Source organism: Anabrus simplex, chromosome 3 (assembly GCF_040414725.1).
Source record: "Anabrus simplex isolate iqAnaSimp1 chromosome 3, ASM4041472v1, whole genome shotgun sequence".
NCBI classification, from domain to species: Eukaryota; Metazoa; Arthropoda; class Insecta; order Orthoptera; family Tettigoniidae; genus Anabrus; species Anabrus simplex.
In genome coordinates this window covers 397,918,304-397,943,071 of record NC_090267.1, presented here as the reverse complement: position 1 = coordinate 397,943,071, position 24,768 = coordinate 397,918,304, and the positions used below count along the sequence as shown (strand labels likewise).

At 38.2% G+C, this 24,768-nt stretch overlaps 1 protein-coding gene across 4 annotated transcripts in view; it reads left to right on the top strand.

Moving 5' to 3' along the window:
* The window catches only part of LOC136866427 (uncharacterized), a 102,534-nt gene that overhangs the window by 72,880 nt on the left and 4,886 nt on the right, over window positions 1-24,768 (top strand). For 3 of the 4 annotated variants that reach the window (XR_011017940.1, XM_067143352.2, XM_067143353.2), the window contains one exon: window positions 14,872-14,972. Coding sequence is in view for 2 of the 4 variants with exons in the window: in XM_067143352.2 (XP_066999453.2) it covers window positions 14,872-14,972 (101 nt within the window). In the remaining 2 variants the exon portion in view is untranslated. The remainder of the gene's footprint in view (window positions 1-14,871; window positions 14,973-24,768) is intronic. The other variant, XR_011017941.1, reaches the window with a different exon arrangement.

Sequence of the window (24,768 nt, the reverse complement as noted above, 5' to 3'; positions counted from 1 at the left end):
TTATTATTATTATTATTATTATTATTATTATTATTATTATTATTATTAATATTATCATAATTTTCCACATCTGTGGCGTAGTGGATAATATAATAATTTTTTTATTATTATTATTTATAATTATCTCTCGCTATTTGCTTAACGTCGCACTGACACAGATAGGTCTTATGGCGATGATGGCAGAGAAAAGGCCTAGGAATGGGAAGGAAGCGACCGTGGCCTTAAGTAAGGTACAGCCCCAGGCATTTGCCTGGCGTGAAAATAGCAAACCACGGGAAACCATCTTCAGGGCTGCCGACATTGGGGTTTGAACCCACTATCTCCTGGATGCGAGCGCACAGCTGCGCGCCCCTAACCACACGGCCGACTCGCCTGGTTTTATAATATTATTATTATTATTATTATTATTATTATTATTATTATTATTATTATTATTATCCAACTCTGTGGTGTAGTGGTTAGTGTGGTTAGCTGCCACCCCCAGAGGCCCGGGTTCGATTCCTAGCTCAGCCATGCAATGTGAGGCGTGGTATGAAAGCTGGAACGAAGTCAACTCAGCCTCAGGAGGTTAACTGAGTTGAGAGGGGTTTGATTCCCTCCTCAGCCATCCTCGAAATGGTTTTCCGTGTTTTCTCACCCCTCCTCCAGGCAAATGCCATATGGCTTTTAGTGCGAGAAGTGTCTGAGGGCATGTCTTTTGATTTGATGCCCTTTGGTGACCTGCGTGTCCTGATGAGGATGAAATGATGATGAAGACGACACATACACCCAGCCCCCATGTCAGTGAAATTAACCCATGATGGTTAATATTCCCGACCCTGCCGGGATTCGAGCCCGGGACTCCTGTGATTGAAGGCCATAGTACGCTAACCATTTAGCCATAAAGCCGAACTATGGTGCTGAGATGCAATCTGTTGGATTTCCTATCTTCTTCAAGTTTGCCTTGACTAACCTATTATTAAGTATATTAAATAGACATAAAAGGGTTAGAACATTATGGAGTCACTACTTATAACTCTTGACACTGAATAAAATCCAGTAACATTTACATCTTTGCAATTCATTACACATTTGAAAATTAGATAGGAAAATATATTTCAGGTCCTGATAATTCATAACTCAAATTTCCTGAGTAATTAGCATAAATTTTAGGTAGTGTATTATTTTAATGATTGATTGATTGATTGATTGATTGATTGATTGATTGATTGATTGATTGATTGATTGATTGATTGATTGATTGATTGATTGATTGATTGATTTCATTTAACCTTTATATCATAAAGAATGTTATGTAGCTTAACTCAGAGCCTGCTGTTTTCTTAGTTCAGTACCTAGTAGTGTTGTTAGAAATAAGGAAGAAATTCTGTTAATAAAACAGGAAAAGAGAATTTACAAAATAACAGATTTAATAAATAAACTATATATATTCATAATAGAGCCTCTGTGGCTCAGGTGGTTGTGCTCCGGCCTCTCACCGCTGGGTTCTGTTATTCAAATCCCGGTCACTCCATGTGAGATTTGTTCTGGACAAAGCGGAGATGGGGCAAGTATTCCTCGGGGTACTCTGGTTTTCACTGTCATTATTCATCCCACCAACACTCTCCAATATTTCATTTCATCTGTCAGTCATTAATCATTGCCCCAGAGGAGTGCGACAGGCTTCGGCAGCCAGCACAATTCCTATCCTCGCTGCTAAATGGGGGCTTCATTCATTCCATTCCTGACCCGGTCAAATGACTGGAAACAGGTTGTGGATTTTCATTTTATATACATTCATAATGCTGTATTGTATAGGCCTTGTTGCGTTTTATAAAGCTCAGTGCATAGTTCAAAGATTGAACAACAGAAATCGAACATATACATACAGAAAATAAGACACTTTATCCCAATTCATCAAAATAAATTGGTGATGTCATCAGCAGTTGGTTACTCCCACACTACTACTAATTGCAGCTATTGTGTCAGCCTTATCTTATTTTATCATTGCACTGTAAAGAAATGTAATCTCTTGGTATCTTAAAAGATAAGGGAATGTTTAACTATTTAGTCAGCTATGGAGTCAAGCAAAACTCAGTTGGGAAATAAGTGAACCTATTCAAAATGGTATGTACCAAAGATTATATCTGTAGTCATTGAATATGCATGTAATATGCCTAAATATGTGATGTGGAATGTTTTTCCAAGTGAGCTCCAGTACAACCCAGGGGGAACATTAAACAATCTTGCTCTTAATGGATATCCCATGACAGTAACTGTTTATGAGGTTTCTGTCAAACTGGATGTTATTTTTGTCCCCTTCAAACGTTTTCCATTTCCATTTATACTTGGGCATACTCTTTCCTTGCAACAATGTTATTACTGATACTAAAGAACTCCTCTCCAGTTTATTACTCATTTCAAGATAACTTTCTGAAAACAATGAATAAAAAGCAATAGGATTTTGTTCATAGTCAATTTACCTATCTGTTTCAACACATAGTTCTCTAACTTGTTTGTCATAATTATGGCTTGGCTTTCTCCTACCATTATTGCCCTTCAAATTTTCCTCCAATGAGTCCTGCATGTATCAAAAGGTATTTTGTCAATCAATCAGTCAATCGATCAATCTATCAGTCATTTTTTCAGTTTTTCATCCTCATACATTCTTGCAGCATTTTACCCATGTCTTCTTTGGTTATCCCATGCTTCCATCTACTATTGTATACTTCCATCTGCATGATCTTTCTTCCAATGTAGTCATCATTTCTCCTCATCCCATGCCCAGACCTTTTCAGCTTTTTGTCCTAGGTTGATGACTGTCACTGTTCCCCTCAGGTGATTTTTCTCTTGTCACTCCACACATCCACCTGAGCATCCTAATCTCTGTCATCCCTATTCTGATGCTGTTGCTTTTAAGGGTAACAGTTTTGTGCAGTTTCTACTCTAAACACCATAATTGATCTCTCAACTGCTCTATGGATCTTCATTTTTAGACTAAGTGGTGCAAAGCTGAGGACATTTAGGTATTAAAATGAAATAGGTACTATAAATACCTCATGTGGAGGGATTGATTGTGTTTTTGTGGTGATTGACAGTGTAGTGGGTATATAAAGGGGAGTTTGCTGGGACAACTCAAACACCGAGTCCCCAAGTCAAATGAATAAACCAGTCATGGTTAAATTGGCCCAACTGAGAATCGAACCTCAAACCCTGTGAACGGAAGGCCTTGACACTGACCATTCAGCCAAGGAGCCAGACTTTGTATAGACTACATAACTGTTTAAAATCAAAATTATCCCCTGAGCAGTATTATTAAATGAGGGTTTTACTATATTTGGAAGTGATCCGGCTCCTTAGCTGAATGGCCAACGTAATGGTCTTCGGCTCTGAGCATGTCGAGTTTGATTCTCCACCCGACCAGGGATTTTAGTCACATTTGGTTAATCCTCTTGTTTGGGTGTTCTTGATTGTCTTGATAGACATCTATTCTACATATAACATATCAGTTTGAGTGTTTTAATGCTGGAAGGCAGAGTTTCCAAGAACTGGATTCCATCAGGGCATAGTGAGTAGTTCCAAAGACAACTCTAGTTACAATTCCTCAGGATGTTCTAACATTGCTAAACTCACCTTTTGAAGGTATGTTACTGATGGCATGTTCCAAACTGAATTTTCATTTTCAAAATGTTATACATCTAGCATGTGGTTGAATTATCTGAGCTGTGCTTATGGGATAGTCAGTAGTTAATCCAATTAGTCACTAGAAATTGATTTGTTTGTTTCTTTCTAGCAACACCTGTTTACATCACACTCTCAACTTTAGTGATGTTTGATATCTTGTTTGAGTAATGGAAGAAAATACGGAATGCTCCTCTTACTTAGAGCTTCTGTCATTAGCTGTCAGTGGCAGCCTGTTGATGTGCCTCATTAAGGCACAAGATCAGGGAGCCTTGTGCTGTCCCATGAGAAAATGTGTGTATTTTCTGAAAAATGTTCTGAATTTCACTTTGTTGGCATTGAGATATTTGGGGCATGCCCAGTGACACTATTGTGACAATTATTTTAAAACCAGTTCTCAATGACCATAGAAGGGATATCCCAGAAACGTAAAGAAAAAACCTTTAAGCATTTGAAAATGTAATCATCTGCAGTCAAATTTTAAGAGGTAAACAATAATCACAAATGAACACATCTTTGAGCGGCATTAGAAAAAGTAATAATGTACCTATTCATGAACTATTATTCATGAATATCCTGCAAGGCAGGTGATAAAAGTGCTGCCTAGCAATAATAATAAAATTTGTACAGTCCACATGAATGTGCTCTTGTCACAGCCACTATTATAACATAGGCCACTCTGATGCTCTCTCTCTGGCTAGGAGATGTGTGATGCTGATTTGAGGTGCAAAGAGATTGTCTGTGGCTTATAATAGGAACTGTTCCAGCATTTGCCTGAAGTGAGAATGGGAAACCACAGAAAACCATTTTCAGGACAGCCAATGGTGGGGTTTAACTGACCGCCTTCCAAATGCAGAGCCCAGATCCACAGGCGCACTGCTCTGTGAAAGGTTGATTATCATATCCTTCCATTCATCTGGAAGCTTTTCTATGTGGCTGGTCTCTTGGAAGAGTCTCTCAAACTGTTCCAATACCCTTTCCTCAACATATTTCAGCTATTCTGCAATGATAGAAATTTTACCAGATTTTCTGTTGCTTATAAGGTTCTTAATAACCTCTCTTATTTTCTCACTATCTGATGGTTCTGAGTCAGGAAGTTTATTTTTGTGGTGTTTGGAAGATATTTTGTTCTGTAGCAGTTCGTAATAGAGTAGTTTCTTGAAATACTTGTTCTTGTTTCTACAGTTCTGTGTGTTGTCAAAACTTAGTTTACCTTGATGGTGCTTGAAGAAGATGTTATTTAATATTAATATTATTATTGTTGTTGTTGTTGTTGTTGATGTTGTTTTTGTTTTTATTATCATTATCATCACTATTTTTTCTTCGATTTTGGCCATCTATGGGTCACATAAAATAACTTCCTCATGTTTTTATCTCCTTCCTTGATTTTTTTGGTCATTCCAGTACTTTATCTTCCATCCGTCCAGACAGTTGCATGGTTTCTGTCATTTTCCTGAAAACCCCTGAACTTTCTAATTATTTTTACAGTTTTATGCCCATCTGTGGAGCTTGACAGAACTTATTTAGCTGATGTTGATTTTTTCCTCCCAAAATCTCTTCATCTGGGCACTGAACATTTTCCTCCATTTTTCAGTCCATGATTTATTGTTCCTGGTATTCATTTTCTCAGCAAAATGGTGGTTGTTGACTGATTTTTTGAACTGGAGTTGATCTTGAACAATTTCCTGTAGGATGCCAATTTCCTGAAGGCCTTTTTCTATTTCAGTAAGCCAGTTGTTGTTGACTTTCATTAAGAGAGCAAGGTTGAGATTCCTTTTGGTGAGCCTGTCATTGTTCATTTTGAGAATGTGGCCATAGAACTTTATTCGCCTTTTCCTGATGGTGTCGGTGATCTTTTTTGAATGCTGATAAAGCTCCTGAGACTTTTGTTTCATCCAGATTCCCTCTGAGCAGACTGGACCAAAGGTTTTCCTCAATATTTTCATTTCCTGTATCTCTGTCTTTAATAAGGGATCTGCCTCCAATGATCAAGCTTTCCAAGGCATATAGTGCTTCAGGTTTGATAACAGAGTTGTAGTCTTACCAGGCGAGTTGTCCATGCGGTTAAGAGCATGCAGCTGTGAGCTTGCATCCAGGAGATAGTGGGTTCGAACCCCACTATTGGCAGCTCTGAAGATGGTTTTCCATGGTTTCTAATTTTCACACCAGGCAAATGCTGGGGTTGTACCTTAATTAAGGCCATGATTTCCAACTCCTAGGCCTTTCCTATCCCATCGTCGCCATAACACCTATCTGTCAGTGTGACGTAAAGCCACTAGCAAAAGAAATGTAATGTCTTAATTTTGCATTCCGGGATATTGAATTTTTGTTACATTTGTACCATTTAAAGTTAGAAACTTCATAATTGTTCCATATTGAACTGAGAATCACAATGTTAAAAAGAGAGTTAAGAGGTTCCACTGATATACAGTTGCACAAATTTATGTTACAACATGTTTAATTCAGGACCAGTTTTGACACATATTTGGTGCCATCATCAGCCGATTGAAAGAACAGGGTGAAAGGTATACAATTATCAACACACATAACACAATATATATATGACAATGTTCACACTCTAAAGGATATATGTAAAAATGTAACACTTTCATGAAGCTGAAATATTCAATTGAAGTTCATAAGCAACGTGACAGTCTTGAACACTCCTGCTGTGAGTGTTGAAATCATGTATAATGATGTTGAATTAATGGATAAGAACTAAAGGATAATTGTAAAAATGAACACTTTTTACAAAGATAAAATTATCAATTGAAGTTCATAAGCAACGTGGCAGTCTTATACACTCCTGCTGTGAGCATAGAAATCACATATAATGATGTTGAATTAATGGATAAGAATGAGTTAAGAGACTTGATTCAACACATTAAATCTTGAGGGTTGTCTTGTTATATTGTGATAAAAAGCATCTTGAAGGATGCAGTTTGTGAACAGTTGTTGCTAGGCAAGGAATAACATGCTTTTGTTTTATCGGCACATCCAAAGGTGGATAGCAACATATATGAGCTCCTAAGATATATTGTAGGACCTAAATTCCTCATTTTGATGTGTATATATGAAGTTTATGGGAAAAAAAGGAAAATTAGTTAGAAATAAAAACCGGGGAAATTGGTAAGTTAAAAAACAAGTAATACTATGAGGCTCACCTTGTTCAGCTTGCCGTGGTGGCTAGATGTGTTTAGAGGAGCTCATAAATGATGTATAAGTGGAAGTAAGGACAAATAATGAACAGAGGTAGGAGAAAGGGGCAGGGATTAAGGGATGTGGGGGTAAGGGGAGTCTGAGGTGGATCAGGGAGGCGTTGTGTTAGAGGCAAGTAGCACGAGAAGGTGTTGTGTATGACATGAAAGATCGACTGCTTACTTGTCAACTTGAAGCTTTTAAAAATCAAGATAAGGAAGTCAAAAAAGATGTTCGGTTTAGGTTAGGATAAAAAAATTGATTGAGTTGTATGAAACAGTTTTCAGTGATCAAAGAGAGGGCCTTGGTTTAGGACACTGAGAATTTCAATATCTTGGTCTAACGTAGTGAAATTATGTTTTACATCCTGCCTATGTTTCCCTACTGCCGAAAACCTATTGTATTTTATTGCGTTAACGTGTTCTGAGTATCTAATTTTGAAGTTGCGTCCGGTTTGTCCTATGTAAGAAGAACTGCTGTTATTGCATTTAAACTGGTACGACTGACCTTGAAAAGATGTTAGTTCTGGTTAATGAATTGGAGTTATGTACCACTTCTATGTTTCTATTGTTAGTTCGAAAGGAAATCTTGGAATTATGTTTTTTGAAGATATTGGCAATGCTGTAGATGTCTTCATTGCAGGTAAAGGTGGAGTAAGCTGCTGGTTTAGGATTGTCATTTAATAGAGTTGTATTTGGTCGGTGTTTAAATTTATTGATTATTCGTTCTATAAAAAATCTGTTGTAACCATTTAATTTAAATTCATCATTCAGTGATGCAAGATATCTCACTCTTGTGGTTGGATCGGGAGATTTTTAAACAGTGGGCCCATGTAAACCTGTATGGTTTGATGTGTAACAGGTTTGTAGCTCTGTATGCAGAAGAAATCGAAACCCCTACTTATGCTCATTTTGAGAGTGTTTTATTTGGTGAACATTCAAGATTCGCACCAATGTCATTTAGCTTTTCCTCTGTTGAAACTGTTCATGTGCGCACATGTTTTTTTATTGAACACTGACACAGAAGTTTCAAATTTATTTACAATTACTCGAATCTGTGCTCACGAAGGTGGCACTTCACCAGGAAATTGCTGAACAAATGCATCGTATACCTGTCGAGCTGATTCGTATTTAAAATAACTTTTACATATGAAAGTATGGTGTTGCAATGATAATTAGCTCACCATATTAACAGCTGAGATCAGACTAGCTATTGATGCTAGGTCGAACACATGCACGTTCCTTACAAGGTCAAGAACTATGCACGCGCCTCCCGTACAGCTACTTAGGTCTCGGAGAGTAGAAACGCTGCTGGACCGTCTGGGTTTATAAGAAAGAACCTGTAGTTTAATGATTAATTAGAACTTTTTTTTTTAAGACAGCATGTGTGGTTTCATTAAAAAGTTTGAGAGATATGATTCTTCAGGATTTCAAGGCAGTCTCTGAAACTTCTCTTATTAATGCCTGATCAAGGTGAAAGATCTTGCAGAACTTGACAAAAAGGAGAGGAATACAGTAGTTCCTCTAGCACCAACCATTAATCCAATTAATGTTGGTTGATGATAATTTTTTCATTCTTGTGTTTTACTTTACTGCAACCACGTAGTATATTTGCCTATTATACGAGTTGCCATTGCCTGTACCCAGTCCAACTCACTTTCTGAGCCCTCTCTGTAGATAAAGAGTGTTGGACTCTGGATTCCAAGGTTTCTGGTTTAAACCTGACAGATATAGTTGGATTTCTGAAGGGCAGAGAAAATTCTACAGGGTGATTTCTTCCACTGTGTACATGGTACAGCGCGTATTAGACCTCTGTCTCTGTAACAAAGGATGATTGAATAAATGGTACCTAACAAACAAACTATGCATTTCCGGACATACGTTCATTAGACCTTTTCTGTTCCGTATCCTCTCCACGATCAATCCCTAGAGTTTGTACATGGTGGAAAAAATCACCCTGTATTTCATGTTCTGTATTGTATATTATCAGCATGTAAAAGACCTCTGGTGACTCATTTGGTACCCAACAAAATTAATTGAAACTCGATAATATGCCTGCAGATGGTAGCTAAGGTTATATTATCATCAAATTGACCAGCCTGTAGAATTAAACACTGAAAAAGGGGACATCTATAACCCAATGATACCTTACTACAAAGAGAAATATCACCTTGATGAAATCGAGGTACAGTGGAACCTTGATTATCCGTTCCCGGAAAATACGTTTTCCTGGAATATGCGTTCAAATTACATGGTCCCACGAGCATCGTAATTAAATCACGTTGTAAAAGTCTCGCATTATCCGTTCCTCGAAGAAATGATTTCCCGGATCAACAGTCCAGAAATTCCAGTCCCATCAATGCTAAATCCTTGATCAATCATTTTTTTAATAAACTGTGTCTCTTGAAAGGACGGCTATGGCATATTTATGGATGTTGGTGTTAACGCCCCGTGTTTGCGATAATTAAAGCAAGTACTGTACCGGTACTGGAAAAGCGATCGGCAGTGAACTTGCATAAGGGACCATGTTAGCATCGCATTCGGGTGGTATTGTTAAGAGAATGTTGAAAAATCATAAAGCAGAGAGTGGCCACAACTGCAAGGAGACACGGCGCATTTCGACAGCTGTTTTTGAAGACGAAACGAGTTTCGTCAAATGTTCGCACTTATAAAATGTCCATATTATGTCCAGGGTTAGATGTTTATATGTTAACATATTTTCGATTGTACTGCCGAACAGGTTTTCGGCACTTTGCTCAGGGCACTGTAGAGTAACTGGCCTTTCAGGCAGGAATCGAAACTGCTCCTTCTTAACACAAATTTAGTATTTTTGATATTATCGTACATGATTATGTTAGCGAGACCAGAACAGATGTTGCACCTTACATTAAAAAAAAAAAGAAAGCCATGGGAGGTCTTGGGATTGCCTATTACTCTTTAGGTCCTAATGTAAGACTGGGAATTTTACGTTTTCGTGTTAAAATACCAAAAACCGCAGTCGTTTTATTTGCGCACATTACATTTTAAATGGTTGGTATAATTTCCAACTCGTGCTGACACGTGCAGCGAATGCGCTTTCCAGATGACCTCAAGGTCACGTATAACCGTAATTTCTAAAGTTTTGATGACATTTCTTTTATCTTTCCAATTTGACTGGATTTGTGACGCGCATAACCAAAGCCTACTAGATACTAGAAGGCCTGGACAGAGAGCCAATTTCTTGCATTAAAAGCGGGGTAATAGTTTTTCTCTCTTCCACCGCTAGGTTCGTGTTTATGTTCTGCTGTTTGGCATGAATTCTATGATTACCTGTGTTACTGCAACATGTTTTATGAGAAGAAATAACATATTAAACTTCGTTTTATAAGGAAGGGCCTTATCTAACATGAAATATGAAGAGTTTTGTCGTTTTTTAATTTATTTGGTCTCACGATTTGCAATATATGGATGGTTGCTGAGATGCACTTAACATTTGTTTAGTTATGTGCTTCCAAATTACCGTGAAGGTGGTGGTGGTGATTATTGTTTTAAGAGGAAGTACAACTAGGCAACCATCCTCTATATAACACTAATCAGAGAGAGAAACTGGAAGGGACCAGACACTTCGAAAAATGAAAATATCAGCCAGAGGAAAACAATGGCCACAAAGGGCGTGAAAATGAAAGACTTCCTAGCCCTCGGAAACTTAATAGTGTCGGGGTCGGCAAAGAACCAGAGTTGACCAAGGAAGGTCGGATAGGATAGATGAAAGTGATGAGCCTGGCACAAGTAAGTGGAAGAAATGCCAGGACTCAGCTAAGGGCCCCGTGGTCGCCAACCCACGATCCAAATTTCAGAGTCCCTGGGTCCAATTGCCGTCAAGTTTCTCTTTCCATTCTGTGGGTTAAGGTGGTTTGTTGTTGCGTGCCTAACTGCACATCTGACACAGCGAAGAAATATACACAGATATAAATTTTCATATTTTTCCTAAAGGTCCGAGTTTAGGGGACAAATGGAGACTTGCTATTTCTTGACAGGGCAGCAGAAAAGGATCTCTTTGGGCTCCTAATGATAACTCCAGAATATGTAGCTTGCACTTTGTCGAATCAGATTACAGTGTAAGTACAGTGAGGGAAATTCTGCTCCCCGACAAAGTGCCGGCACAAATTCGTCTTCTTCTTAAAAATGTGTTAATATTTACAACGCAGGCGTTAGGATATCTTGGAAAATGTAACCTTGTCCGAAAGCTGAAATTCCTCACCGCTCCAAAGTTTAAAGAGATGTTTCAGTGCCGCGACTGTGATCAAGCACACATCACATACGTTATACTTACAAAATTTTTCAGGCCTGTTCTTGATACTAATGCAAAGAAAGAGACTAAAGACTGTGATTTATTAAACAAATTCAATAGCAAGTCTCCGAACAGAAAAGTGTTGAAATTATAGAAATAGGGAAAAATCTTGTGAGTACTTCTATTTAGGCCTAAGTTGTTTTATATATTTATATCTGATTCACACCGGGCATAATAATAATAAAATGTATTATTTTGCGTTATTGTATGAATCTTCAATATAAGGATATAGACAGAACATGAGAACAACAGAACATATTTTTTTTTTGCTAGGGGCTTTACGTCGCACCGACACAGATAGGTCTTATGGCGACGATGGGATAGGAAAGGCCTAGGAGTTGGAAGGAAGCGGCCGTGGCCTTAATTAAGGTACAGCCCCAGCATTTGCCTGGTGTGAAAATGGGAAACCACGGAAAACCATCTTCAGGGCTGCCGATAGTGGGATTCGAACCTACTATCTCCCGGAAGCGAGCTCACAGCCACGCGCCTCTACGCGCATGGCCAACTCGCCCGGTCAACAGAACATAAACGTGATCCAAGCGGCAATTGCCTGAACTACTTTGTTCGCCCAGAAATGTGTCGGCTTGTCCAGGCCTTCTATTATAGCATAGGCAACGGCAGAACTGAATATAATGCATTCGAGAACTTTTAAGAATCGATACTTACATTTGAAACCATGTTTTTAAGTTCAACATAACCTTTAAAAGTCGATGTAGGCCTAATTTGCGCGGTACGAGATTTCCAGAAACTGACTACAAACTGTATACCGGAGATCAAATTACAATGAAAGATTAAGAAATGAAGGGATTTCGTCATCATTTTGGGTGCTTTTGCATCTAATGTGCTTTATTTTATTAGATGAGAGAAATAAAAAGCTACTCGTGGTTGATTGTCGTTTGGCTTGGCGTTATTAGATTTTTCGAAGAGTTTGGCTAGTCTAATCAAAGTCAATGCCTTTGCTGGCAGGATCTAGTGTTTAAAGTGCACTATGTCTTCTGGTATAGGCTAGAGCAATTTTGTTACTTTCATAGATCTGTCTCTGTCTTATCCTTGGCTTTGACAATATGAAAGTGACTGAGGTATGAGCGATGCTAGTAATGCCAATCCTTATGCAACCAGTTCCTGCTATGAATGGTGTGAAAATGTTGCTCATAGGGTCAGTTGGTGTATGCATTTCAGTGGGCTTGGCACTGATATGTAATAGCAACTCTGGCTCGGTGAGGAAAGCAACCGGAAACTACCTCACTCCTCATTTCCCTAGTACACCTCTTCAGTGATGCCTAGGCCATCTATGACAGCTGATGGCAGAGCTGTTGAGGATCCCACCAGCGGAATCGCTGACGGACTGAACATACATACATGCAATCAAAGTTGCTGAACTGAAAGAAGTTTTCACGGGAAACTGACGAAGATTTCCCTATAAAATTGAATATAAAGTATCGAGATTTTTAACTCTCATACTGGTAATTAATGCGGTTTCGCGGTCTAACATACCTGCCTCTCATCCAGAAGGCCCAGGTTCGATTGCGACCAGGTCAAGCAATTTTACCTGGATATAAGTCTGGTTCCAGGTCCACTCAAGCCTGTGTGATTACTTTTAGTTGTGGAGCTATCTAATGGTGAGATGGCGACCCCGATCTACAGAGCCAGGAATATCGGCCGAGAGGATTCGTCGCACTGACCATGCGCCCTCGTAATCTGCAGGCTTTCGGGCTGAACAGCGGTCGCTTGGCAGGCAAAGTCCCAATGGGGCTGTAGTTTGGTTTGGTTTAGGAGTTTTTGTAACATTATGATTATACATATTTCATTTTTGTGATGTTTAGCCAAATTGTTGATGGTTTTCATTCAATCCCGGATTTTCCGTTTTCCTGTGTTGTACGTTTTATTTTCATGGTCTCTCGAAAACCGGAGAATCGAGGTTTCACTGTAAGGCCATCTACACACGGAGCTACTCATTAGTAACTGATTGGTAACTGAAGTTTCCGGCCGATTACTTGAGTGACACTTCCTGTGTATTTCAATGGAAAGCCACCAGTTAGTAACTAGTTTGTAATCAGTTCCAGGTGACTCGCGGAGCAGGTCACCAGCAAGTTTAGTTCCTCAGTTCCCAGTGATCAAGTGCCTTTTACAATGGCGAGCGAACAAGTTTTCAACATAAAGTTAGTGGGAGAAATTGAAAAACACCCCCGTTCTGTACAATTATACGCTGAAGGATTACGCAAGAAAGGACATTACGGAGAAAGCCTAGAATTATTTTCTAAGGTTTTAATTTTTTTTTTTTTTTTTTTTTTGTAAAAATGAAGTTCACTTTTCTTACCTGAGATTTATTAGCACACTTTCCTCAGCACTCATATATTCTCTCACATTTGTATTTCGCTGTCGAATGGCACCACCGGGCAAGTTGGCCGTGCGGTTAGAGTCGCGCAGCTGCGAGCTTGCATCCGGGAGACAGTGGGTTCGAATCCCACTGTCGGTAATCCTGAAGATGATTTTCCGTGGTTTACCATTTTCACACCAGGCAAATGCTGGGGCTGTACCTTAATTAAGGCCACGGCCGCTTCCTTCGCACTCGTAGGCCTTCTTTATCCCAGCGTCGCCATAAGACGTATCTCTGTCGGTGCGACATAAAGCATATAGCAAAAATAAAAAAATAAAAAAATAAGCTGCACCAAGTCCTTATAACTGTGTTTGGTCATACGATAAAAAGAAATAAATTTAGCATCCGTTTGTTCGAACTCCTTTACTGCTATGAATAATCTGCAGTGGATGCTCTTTTCAAGATATGGGTGAACCCAATACCTTCTTCTATTTTTTCTCCTGAAATAATTAAACACAATCATGTCTTCTTCGTCACTTGAGTCAGTTGTTGACATTTTAGCAAAGTTAAGAAGCGATCTAGCAAGTCCGCACTAAACTTTACAAATGGCTTAATCAGGAAGAATCAGTCACCGTACAGTAGCTTCGTGTGTGGAGCCGAGTCACTATTCAGTTACTAACCAGTTTGTGACCCCGGTTACAAACCAGTCACGTTTATAATGAGTAGCTCCGTGTGTAGAGGGCCTAATAGGTCTAATGCTTGGAGCTCGTAGTATTGTGGCACCCTTCTTCATCAAATTCTGGAAATGGTTCAGTTTACCAAAGGACAGGATTTTGGACCTTGTCATATCTGTAATATGTGGTTCAGTGCGAAGAGTGAGATCTTACATCTGCAATCTGTGAACATCATTTATAATCCCTATTCTTGGTTTTTAGCCTGCCTTCTATCAACCTACTGGTAACACATGTTCTCAGCTTTCCGGCTTTTACATTTTTCATTCGACTATTATTGGCGATCCATACATTCAGGAATTGAATGGTTTAATAAATCATATTCCTCTCTATTTCTTAATTCACTTTCCAGCACCTTAATTAAAAAATATTCTTAATAAATGAACAATACAAAGCATTAATTTCTCCTCCTCCTCACTGATGAACACAACAGTATGTTTATACTATATTATTCTACTTGTAACACTCAGCTGTTCTGTATGCCTTTCTTCACATTCTTACCTTGGTAAAATCCTTCTCTTTTTCTTGGTGCTAAAGCTACTTGTATTTTGATGTATAGTAGTACAATATACTGTACTATATTAGAGGAATGAATCTCTAAGACATATGTTCAATGAATATTTCTTGTCTTTTCAGGATGATCAGCGAGTGGCATTATATGCTGTGGCTGGTACGTTGGGAGGAGTACTTCTGTGTGTTTTTATATTTGTGGTGTATTTAGCTATACAAGTCAAAAGGTTAGGATATTACATTTAACTTTTTACATATTAAGGTTTACATTTAATTAATATTTCTGCTATTTTTTTTATTCCTTCATTGTTGATAAAACCAAAACAAATATGCTGTGGCCTTTGCATAGCAAGATGGGCTGCATGTGTTGGAAGTCCTGTAGTTGGTGTGACAAATTCCTCTGCCATATTTCTTAGCTTGCATCACTGGGTCTGCTGCTTCTCCTCAGTTAGTGTCATGAGACTGAGGGAATCCCATTGCACCTCTCAATATAAGATTAAAATAATTCAGGGTGTCCACCTGTATGAAAAACCTGGGAAACAGGGAAATGTCAGGGAATTCGATAAATAACGGGAAAACCTGGAAATGTCAGGGAATTCAGAAAAAAATTCTGGAAATTCATTCTTCTGCCAGATCCATGTAATATAAACACATTTTTCAGTTTTTATAATATTACACTAGGGCATTCATTTTATGCCAGGAATTAAATCATAATGAGAAGTTAATAAAGTGTGATCTCGAATGTGAAGTAACCAATAATATCAATAGTTATATGATAGATTGATCGAATTTTCAATGTTTTTATCTGCCTACTATTGAGTATTCTGTATTGTTGAGGAATGGCGAGCTTGATGAATTTGGCCTATATTGCGTTCTCAGTTTTTCTAATCACTTAAATGCATGGCTTCCACTACAATATATGCATATAGACAAAATTCCACAACCCAACGGATGACTGTGTTTGTTTACTATGTAATGACTTGTGCGATAGTTACTACCTCGTAAAATGTAAAAACAGACATAAAACACTGACTGAATGCAGAAAAGTGTGAAATTCTCTTAAACTTAATACTCATTCGAGTACTCATGATTATTATTATTATTATTAAATGCGCTGACGTAGGTAAGCCTTATGTAAATGTGTAGTGCATCGTAACACCATTTGGGCTGCGCCACGTTGAGTTTCCAACCTATCTTTCGTGTGAGGGGTTCGAAAGTTTTGGGGCACGACTAGCTTGGAATATCATGTGTAATTTTTTGAATACAGAGCAAGATTTAAAACAGTGACATCACATTGTTAGATGAAGGTTACCGGCCGAGTTGGCCGTGCGGTTAGGAGCGCGCAGCTGTGAGCTCGCGTTCAGGAGATAGTGGGTTCGAATCCCACTGTCGGCTGCCCTGAAGATGGTTTTCCGTGGTTTCTCATTTTCACTCCAGTCAAATGCTGGGGCTGTACCTTAATTAAGACCACAGCCGCTTCCTTCCCATTCCTAGGACTTTCCTGTCCCATCGTCTCCATAAGACCTAGCTGTATCGGTGCGACATAAAAGGTTGTTTGTTGGTTAAGAGATTTTGAGTTTGTGAAGTATGTTTGGATGTATTCGGTCTTGATCCAGCCAATCTCATGCTGCCATACATATCGATTTATATCGGTTGAGTGCAATTTCGAAACCTGGCTGACAATTGTATTGTCTACATCACCATGTGGTTAAGCTACCTCACTCGGTGTGTGTGGTATAGGTTTAATAGTGTTCACTGTAGATGGAATTGTATTTACATCCGTGTGTTGGTTAGTATATAGTTAGTCTGTGTATCATACCTCAGTATAGTTCATGAAAGACAAGTGGAAAGAATGTGACTCAGCAAAAATTGGCACCGTGGTCTCGATCAGCCATATAACATCCTTCCTATGCCAGTCATTAGTTGCAAATAATTTATTTCTTTTATTCTTATTAATAATGTACCTATTCTTGTTTGTGTCGGATATTGTTAGGAAGTGCATGTACTATCTTAGAAGGATTTGCGAATTTGTTTTCACTAGTGATTCGCGTGTGATTTTTGTAGTACGGTATTACATTTTACGAGGGCTGTGTGCCGCAGTTATATTGCATCAGCTGTTATTGAAGCAGTAGAGTGCTGGCAGCATAGATGAGGCAATGCTCACAGGTTTTACGAACTGTCAATTTAGAAGAAAGCTGTGCGGAATTTAGGACTATTTAAAATATTTTTACAATATCCTTATCTTTCTTCTTTTTTTAGCTAACAGTATCTTCATCAAAGCCAAGGAAAACTTTGTTTAATGAAAGGTGGCTGCTTGATGGTACTTTCAGAACATGGTTGAAATCTATGCCTCAAGACAAATTTTCAGCATATTGCATAATATTGTAATCTGCATAATATGTAAAACATCATTTACTGTTAGCAAGATTGGGAAGCAGGCATTAAAAAGTCACATGGGAGGAAAGATCATGCCAGTAGTGTCAAGTTCAGCCAGTTCTCGTCATCCCTTTCAAGTTATTTTAAAAAAGGAACATTCGAATAGTGAAGTAACAAGAGACTTAAACTCAGTAGATAATACCTGGCTGCGCACAAGTTGCCCTCTGCCTGCCACAGCTACCACAAGGAACCTTATCAGATATGACTCCAATTCTTCTTCTTCTTCCATTAAAGAAGGTTCACCAGAGACGAGATGTCTACAGAATTATCTTTCAGGAGAGCAAGTAACCAAAGCTGAGATTATATGGTGCATGCATACTGTCATGCAACACCGTTCTTTACGTGCCAGTGAAGCTAGTGTACGTTTGTTTCCAGTAATGTTTCCAGTAATGTTTCCAGACTCTGAAACAACTTCGAAAGTTCAACTGCACAGAACAAAAGTTGCATATAGAATCACTCATGGTTTAGCTCTCTATTTCCGTAAACAAGTTCTTGAGTAAGTGCACACATTTCACCGTTGGGTTTGACGAGTCACTGAATAAAGTTTCTGAGATGGACCAAATGGATCTTGTAGTTCATAGTTTCAATCCTGATACTAATGAAGTATGCACTTCTTATTTTGATTCCGTGCTTCTTGGTCACTCTACCTCCTCAAATTTGTTAAATGGTTTTTTTGCAAACACAGCAAGAACTCTATCTAAAAAACTTACAAATTTCAATGGATGGTCCAAATGTTAATAAAAAGTTCCTTCAGAATTTTAGTAATTTATTAAATGATGATCTAGATGCTCCTATTTTGTTGAACATTGGATCTTGTGGCTTCCATACTGTGCACAATTCATATAAAATGGCAGTAAAAGAAAACCTAAAAGTTTCAGACAGATCCTCCATTTGCATCACTCCTTTATGAATCTTTTATTAATGATAAATGTCATGACAAAGTTTGTTAAGTCTGAGCTGCTGCAGTCTTCAGAAAATGTCCTAAAACGAATTTAGACAGTAAAGAAAATCTTCTGCCTGCATCTAAAATTGACATACGTTCTGCTGCTAAAGCAGCACTTCATGGCACTCCTGAATTAAATCATAGAGATATGTTAGTGTTTTGCACAGATTGTCTAAGAGGAATGGTAGCTTTATGCCAGAAGCTACTGGAAAGGTCACCACTGGCATGTCATAGTCATCATCATCTGCAGTTTCCAGCTGTTGGCTGGGTCTGCTCATCGCTGGCATATAAACTGACTAAATTAATTTCTTGTTTCGATCTAAGTGTAGCCAAGTAGCCTGTAAGCAGCAGGCTACTAAGGATAGCTTTAAATGCCTCTGTTGAAAACAAATGGATCTCGGGTAATGAAGCCGATCATGTACAAAGCGGGTCCACTTCTGTTTGTTCGAATGATACTTTGAAAGAAGAAGTTAATTCTTTGACTTCTAAAGACGAGAGGTTAGATCACTTTTGGCTTCGCACTGTTTTTCTAACAGTAAATTTGAAAACAGTAAAGTGGGCTTCATTTCTCAAAATGATACTAATATTGTTTCATGGAAATGCTTCACTTGAACGTGGTTTTCCTTTTAATAAAGAAATTATAGTTGAGAACATGCTACAAGTATCCCTTGTAGCACAAAGAATAATATATGATGCTATCCCAAACCCTGGTGGAATTGAAAAGGTCTCCATTAATAAGAAAATGCTCCATGCTGCAAGGAGTGCTCATGCTTTGTATGTTCAAAATCTAAAGGAGAAACATGAAGCATTGTAAAATAATAATAATAATAATAATAATAATAATAATAATAATAATAATAATAATAATAATAATAATAATAATAATAATAATAATTTAATTATCCTCAGAAAAATTATGGGAGCTGTCCAAACTGAAAGCGGATGGAAACTTCGGAGTAACAACGAAGTTTACCAGAAGGTGGAAAGAATCTCAGAGACCATGAAGAAAAGGAGGCTGGCGTTTCTTGGACATCTATACAGAATGAACGCAAACAGACTTACCAAACAGATATTTGATTACTTCTGGAGAAAAAAGACCACTACAGCATGGATTAAGGAAACGAAGAAGGATATGGAAAGGTTAAGCATCTTGGAAGACCAGCTGTTAGAAAGGAATGCGTGTAGGAACACACTGAAGAATTTGGAAGGTGTTCAAGCCGCAGGAAGAACAAGGAAGACCGGAAGAGCCTGGACAGATGAACAACGGAAGCAGGCCAGCGAACGCATGAAGGAGTATTGGACACAGAGAAAACTCCACACAAAGAGAAAGAAATGAAGTTGTAGCGTGATCCTTAGTGGTCCCTTCGCTTGCAAAATAATAATAATAATAATAATAATAATAATAATAATAATAAGAGAAAGGCCGCTTTGTTGTTGAAAGAATTAGAAGAAAAGAAGCGGAGGGTGATGGCAGAAGCTCGACAGTCGTTGGTGGCTATGAAGAAATTTCTTCGCTGAAGCAGTAATGGTAGTACATTTAAAAAACCTTAAAGTGAATTTAATTAGACTAAATTAAACTTCCAAGTTTTGAAATTTAGTATGCACATTAATTGCTTTTTAAAAAATGTATTTTAATATTACTGATACTTCCTTTATAATTTTGTTTTTTGTCATTTTGTCAGGGAAAAAGCTGGTTTATATGTCTGGAAAACAGGGAAAAGTCAGGGAATTTTAAAATCTGGATTTGGTGGACACCCTGTAATTGGATGAGCTGGGCATCCTGGGGCCTATGGGTTAGAGGTAGATATGCTCACCCTACACCAAGCAGCTGGCATTCATAACTGAGGGATAAAAATAACTTTAAAAAAACTGATAGTAGCTCTGTTATTGACTTCTTTGGTCATCAGCTACATCATACAAACAGTCTGGGATTCTGTGGAAATATTATTTAGGCTCAGTTTTGAGATGAGTCCCTCAAGACTTTGACCCCAACTGTACACTCACTCGGTGGACTTTCTCCCTCACCCCCACCATTGCTTGGCAGGTAGAAAAAAAAGTTGGATGGTTACATTTTGACTATTTTTGAAAGCCTTTGGTTTAGCTCTCACTGGAGAAGGTTTCTTCTCTGACTGCTGGGGATGGTTTTCCACCTTATTTTTCCCACTCTCTCTGACTTTAGATGAAAGCTCAGCCTCTCAGTAAAGCTCAGTCCATCTTAGCTAATGATAAATCTACTTCTGATCCTGTAATTTGCTTTGTGAATGAGAGTAAGCTTATTAAAGATGCCTAAATTTAAAGTTTATAGTTACTTAGGGGAGGGAGGGAGGCCACCTAACCAACCAACCAGAGCAGTAAAGGCATGCTCACTTCACCCGAAAAATCAAACTTTTACCTTTCAAGGTTATCAGCCCCTAGACGACTGTGTTTTGTTACTCTGTGACTTCTATTTTTTTTTAAATTCTTATTTTCTTTACCATTGGAAGGGCATGAACGTTTCATAATTGTTAGCAATATTATTTTAAAGCTCCTTCCAGAAAGATGCCAAATTTAAAGAACTCCAATCTGTTTGTAAGTAAATTAGCAAATTATTTATTAGTTTCTTGGATTCCTGACCCCATATCAAGACACATTTATTAGTTTCTTGGAGAACTACACTACTTTAGATTACATGAAGGCAAAGTCTCAATTGTATAAGTCATTTGAGCAAATGAAATTTTGAATCTTTACTTTAAAACAATAACGTATTTACAAAGGTTCTAAGTGAATGCAGTGTCCTGTGCCTCTTGTTTCTTCTTCGGTGGTATAGATTTCACAACGTGTAAGCAAGTTCCAGTCTACCATTTTTTCTGGGAAAAATCATCTAATGCAGAGTTGTGAAAATTTCTCCATAGGTTTTAAGAGGTTTCTTTCAAGGGCAATGAATAAAGGTGTTGATTCCCATAGGAAACCTGAAATATTTGTTCCGAATGAGTAAATTTATTATACCATAGTTGGTCCGTTATTGGGCATTATAAATTTTCCAGCTAACTCATTCCTGGTTGCCAGCGTTTCACCCCAGTGTGGTAAGTTGGGCTCATCAGTTGGTAAATAGCACACCTACCAAGATGCATGATTAGTGCATACCATGGAGGTCACTGTGTAGGCTACTTGGAGTCACTGGCAGAAACTTTGTCTCATTTTCAAAAATTGATGCCTGCTTGGCCATCAGATGATAAAGATGTTGATTCCCATAGGGAACCTGAAATATTTGTTCCGAATGAGTAAATTTATAATACCACGGTATGCACTAGCCATGCGTCTTGTTAGGTGTGCTATTTACCAACTGATGAGCCCAATTTAGCACAATGGGGCAAGATACTGGCAACCAGGAATGAGTTAGCTGGAAATTTATCATGTCCAATAACGAACCAACTATATTGGTATTATAAGTGGTATGTTCTGAGCTGTCAGTGGTGAAATGGTGAGGAATGACATCAGTAGACAAATAAGTTTGAGTGGTGTCTTTGAAAGTGAGAAGAGTTCACAATATGAAGGTAAAGTTCAAATTCAAGAGGACAAATTGGGATAAATATTCATTTTTAGGGAGGGGAGTTAGGGATTGGAATAACTTACCAAGAGAGATGTTCAATAAATTTCCAATTTCTTTGCAATTATTTGAGAAAAGTCTAGGAAAATAGATAGGGAATCTGCCACCGGGGCAACTGCCCGAAATTTCAAATCAGTAGTGATTGATTGAACTTCTTTTTCTCCTCGCAAAGACTGAAATTCTTCTTCATATCATTGCCAGAAATGTTTAAAGTTGTTTCGTTTACCTTTCAGAAAATTCTTGTATTCTTCAACTTTCTTGGTGCGGTATATAATGTCATTAAATTTTGCTTTGCAGTATATCAAATAAATTTTTTCCCATGGTTGAATTTTAGTAGACAAACTGAGAATAAAGTTGAAATCAAAATCCTGTATTATACTACTGAAACCGTGCAACAAATCCATGTTTCTCCATCCCATTCCTGCTGAATTGAAAAAGTGAAACAAATTGTGGTTATTTTCGCAGATAATTTCAAAGAAAATTTATTGTGTTAGAACCACATTTGGTTTATGTGCAAAGCTATTCTTTTTGCTATTAATTTTGCAATGCACAGGCACAAGAAAGCAACTGTACTCAATACTCTCCTGCTGACTTGCAAGGCCTAATGCATAAGAGGATTTTCTTTCAGGGTTTACTCCCTTAGCCTTTGAGGATCATACAAGTGTATGCCCCACAGACAGGCTGCAGTGAGGAAGACAAAGAGAAATTTCGGCAAGACCTGGAAGATACAGTTAATGAGGAAAATGTTATTATTATTGGAGATCTAAATGCGCAAGTTGGGGTAGACAGACTTGGCTACGAGAACATCATTGGTCCACATGGATTTGGACAAAGGAACCCAGAAGGAGAACAACTATTAGATCTGTGCAGAAGAAATGATCTTATAATCAAAAATACATTCTTCAAAAAAAGAGACAGTCACAGAATAACAAGGTACAGTTGGGATGGCCAGTATAGAACATTGATTGACTACGTAATCACAAATAAAGATGGTGGCAGATACATCACAGATGTAAAGGTCATCCCTAGTGAAAGCATGGACAGTGACCACAGATTGTTAGTATTAGACTTCAAACATAAGGCAAATGAAACGCAGAAACTTATTACGAAAAAACCAAGGGTTAAAACTAGGAAGTTGAAAGAAGTCCAAATAAAAGAAGAATACAAACTAAGGATTCAACAGAGTTTGCCGAAGTGTGAAGTAACCAGCGTTAATGAAGAATGGAAGGCCTTCAAAGACACCTTTGTGGGAGAAGCCAAAAACCTATGTGGAGTTACAAGTTTTATCAAAAGAAAAAAGGAGACACCATGGTGGAATGATAGAGTGAAAACAGCGGTGAAAGAAAGAAACCAAATAAAGAAGGCACTGGACAAGGAAAAACAGAAACAGGGACAAGAACGAAATGAACAAGAAATACAAAGACTTCAAGGAGTATACAGGAACAAGAAACTTGCTGTAAAGAACATTGTAAGGGAAGAAAAAGAGAAGAAATGGAATGAGTTTGCAGACAAACTGGAAGACGACAGTAGAGGAAATATGAAATTGCTATACAGAGTAGTGAAAAACAAGCAAAGGGATCAAGAGACCATAAAAGCAATAGAACGTGATGATGGAACTCTGGCACAAGAAGAGGGAGAAATTAAACAAGAACTCAAGATCTATTTTGAAAAGCTGCTGAATGGAGATACAGAAAACATAACAACGGATAGAGGACAGCCAAGTCGAGGAACCACAACTGAACCACCAATTACATGGCTTGAGGTTGAAAATGCGCTCAAGAGCATGAAGAAAGGAAAGGCAGTGGGCATAGATGAACTAAGTGCAGATATGCTGAAAGCAGCGGGAGTTCCAGGAATCCAATGGCTCTATAGACTGCTCAACAAGATATGGGAGGAAAATACTATTCCTGAGGACTGGAAGATGGGCATCATTGTACCTCTGTTCAAGAAAGGAAGCCGACGAAAATGTACTAATTACCGTGGTATCACACTACTGTCTCATGTCCTGAAAATATTGGAAAAAATAATAGAGACCAGAATCAGAGATATTGAACCAATTTTGGAAGAAGAGCAGTATGGTTTCAGACCAGGAAGGTCAACTACAGACCTTATATTTGCAATTAGGATGCTAATGGAAAAATACTGGGAGAAGAACAAGCCTTTATTTCTAATATTTTTGGACATTGAGAAAGCATACGACATTGTACCAAGGGAAAGAATTTGGCAATGCATGAAAGAACTTCAAGTGCAAGACAGCCTCATAGACAAAGTGAAAATGTTGTATAGTGGGAACAGAAGCTGTATTCAAGTAGGATGTGGTTTGTCGGACTGGTTTGAAACAAAGAGAGGAGTGCAGCAGGGCAGCTCATTGTCACCACTTCTATTTATTATTGTAATGGATGTAGTAATGAAATCTATTAAAATGAATGAACATGGAGATATCAAAGCCTTCACATTTGCAGATGATGTTGCGATCTGGAGTGACTCAGAAGAGGAATTGGGAGAGAGAATACAAAGCTGGAATGAGGAGTTTAAGAAATATGGTTTAAACATCAGCAAGACCAAGACGGTGGTGATGAAAGTGTATGGGGAAGGAACAGAACCAATAGTCATGTTAAATGAAGCTCAACTGGACAGCGTTCCAGTTTTCAAATACTTGGGTAGCGTTATATCAAATGACAACCTAGCAAAACATGAGGTGAACAATCGAATCAATAAGGCAGCACAATTTTATCACCAGGTAAGACACCTGCTGTGGGATGAGCAAATACCTATGAAAACAAAAATGACATTGTACAAGTCCTATTATACACTAATTCTTACATACAGTCTCAAAACTACAACACTGACCAATAGAGATAATTCCAAACTCCAGGCAGCTGAAATGAAATTCTTACGCACTGTGATCCAGAAAACCAGGAAAGACAAGATTAGGAATGAGAAAATTAGAGAAGAAATAGGAATAGATGATTCTCTTCTCAATAAGATTCAGATATCAAGACTAAAGTGGCTTGGTCACATGAAGAGGATGCCGGTAAACAGAACTGCAAGGAAGGAA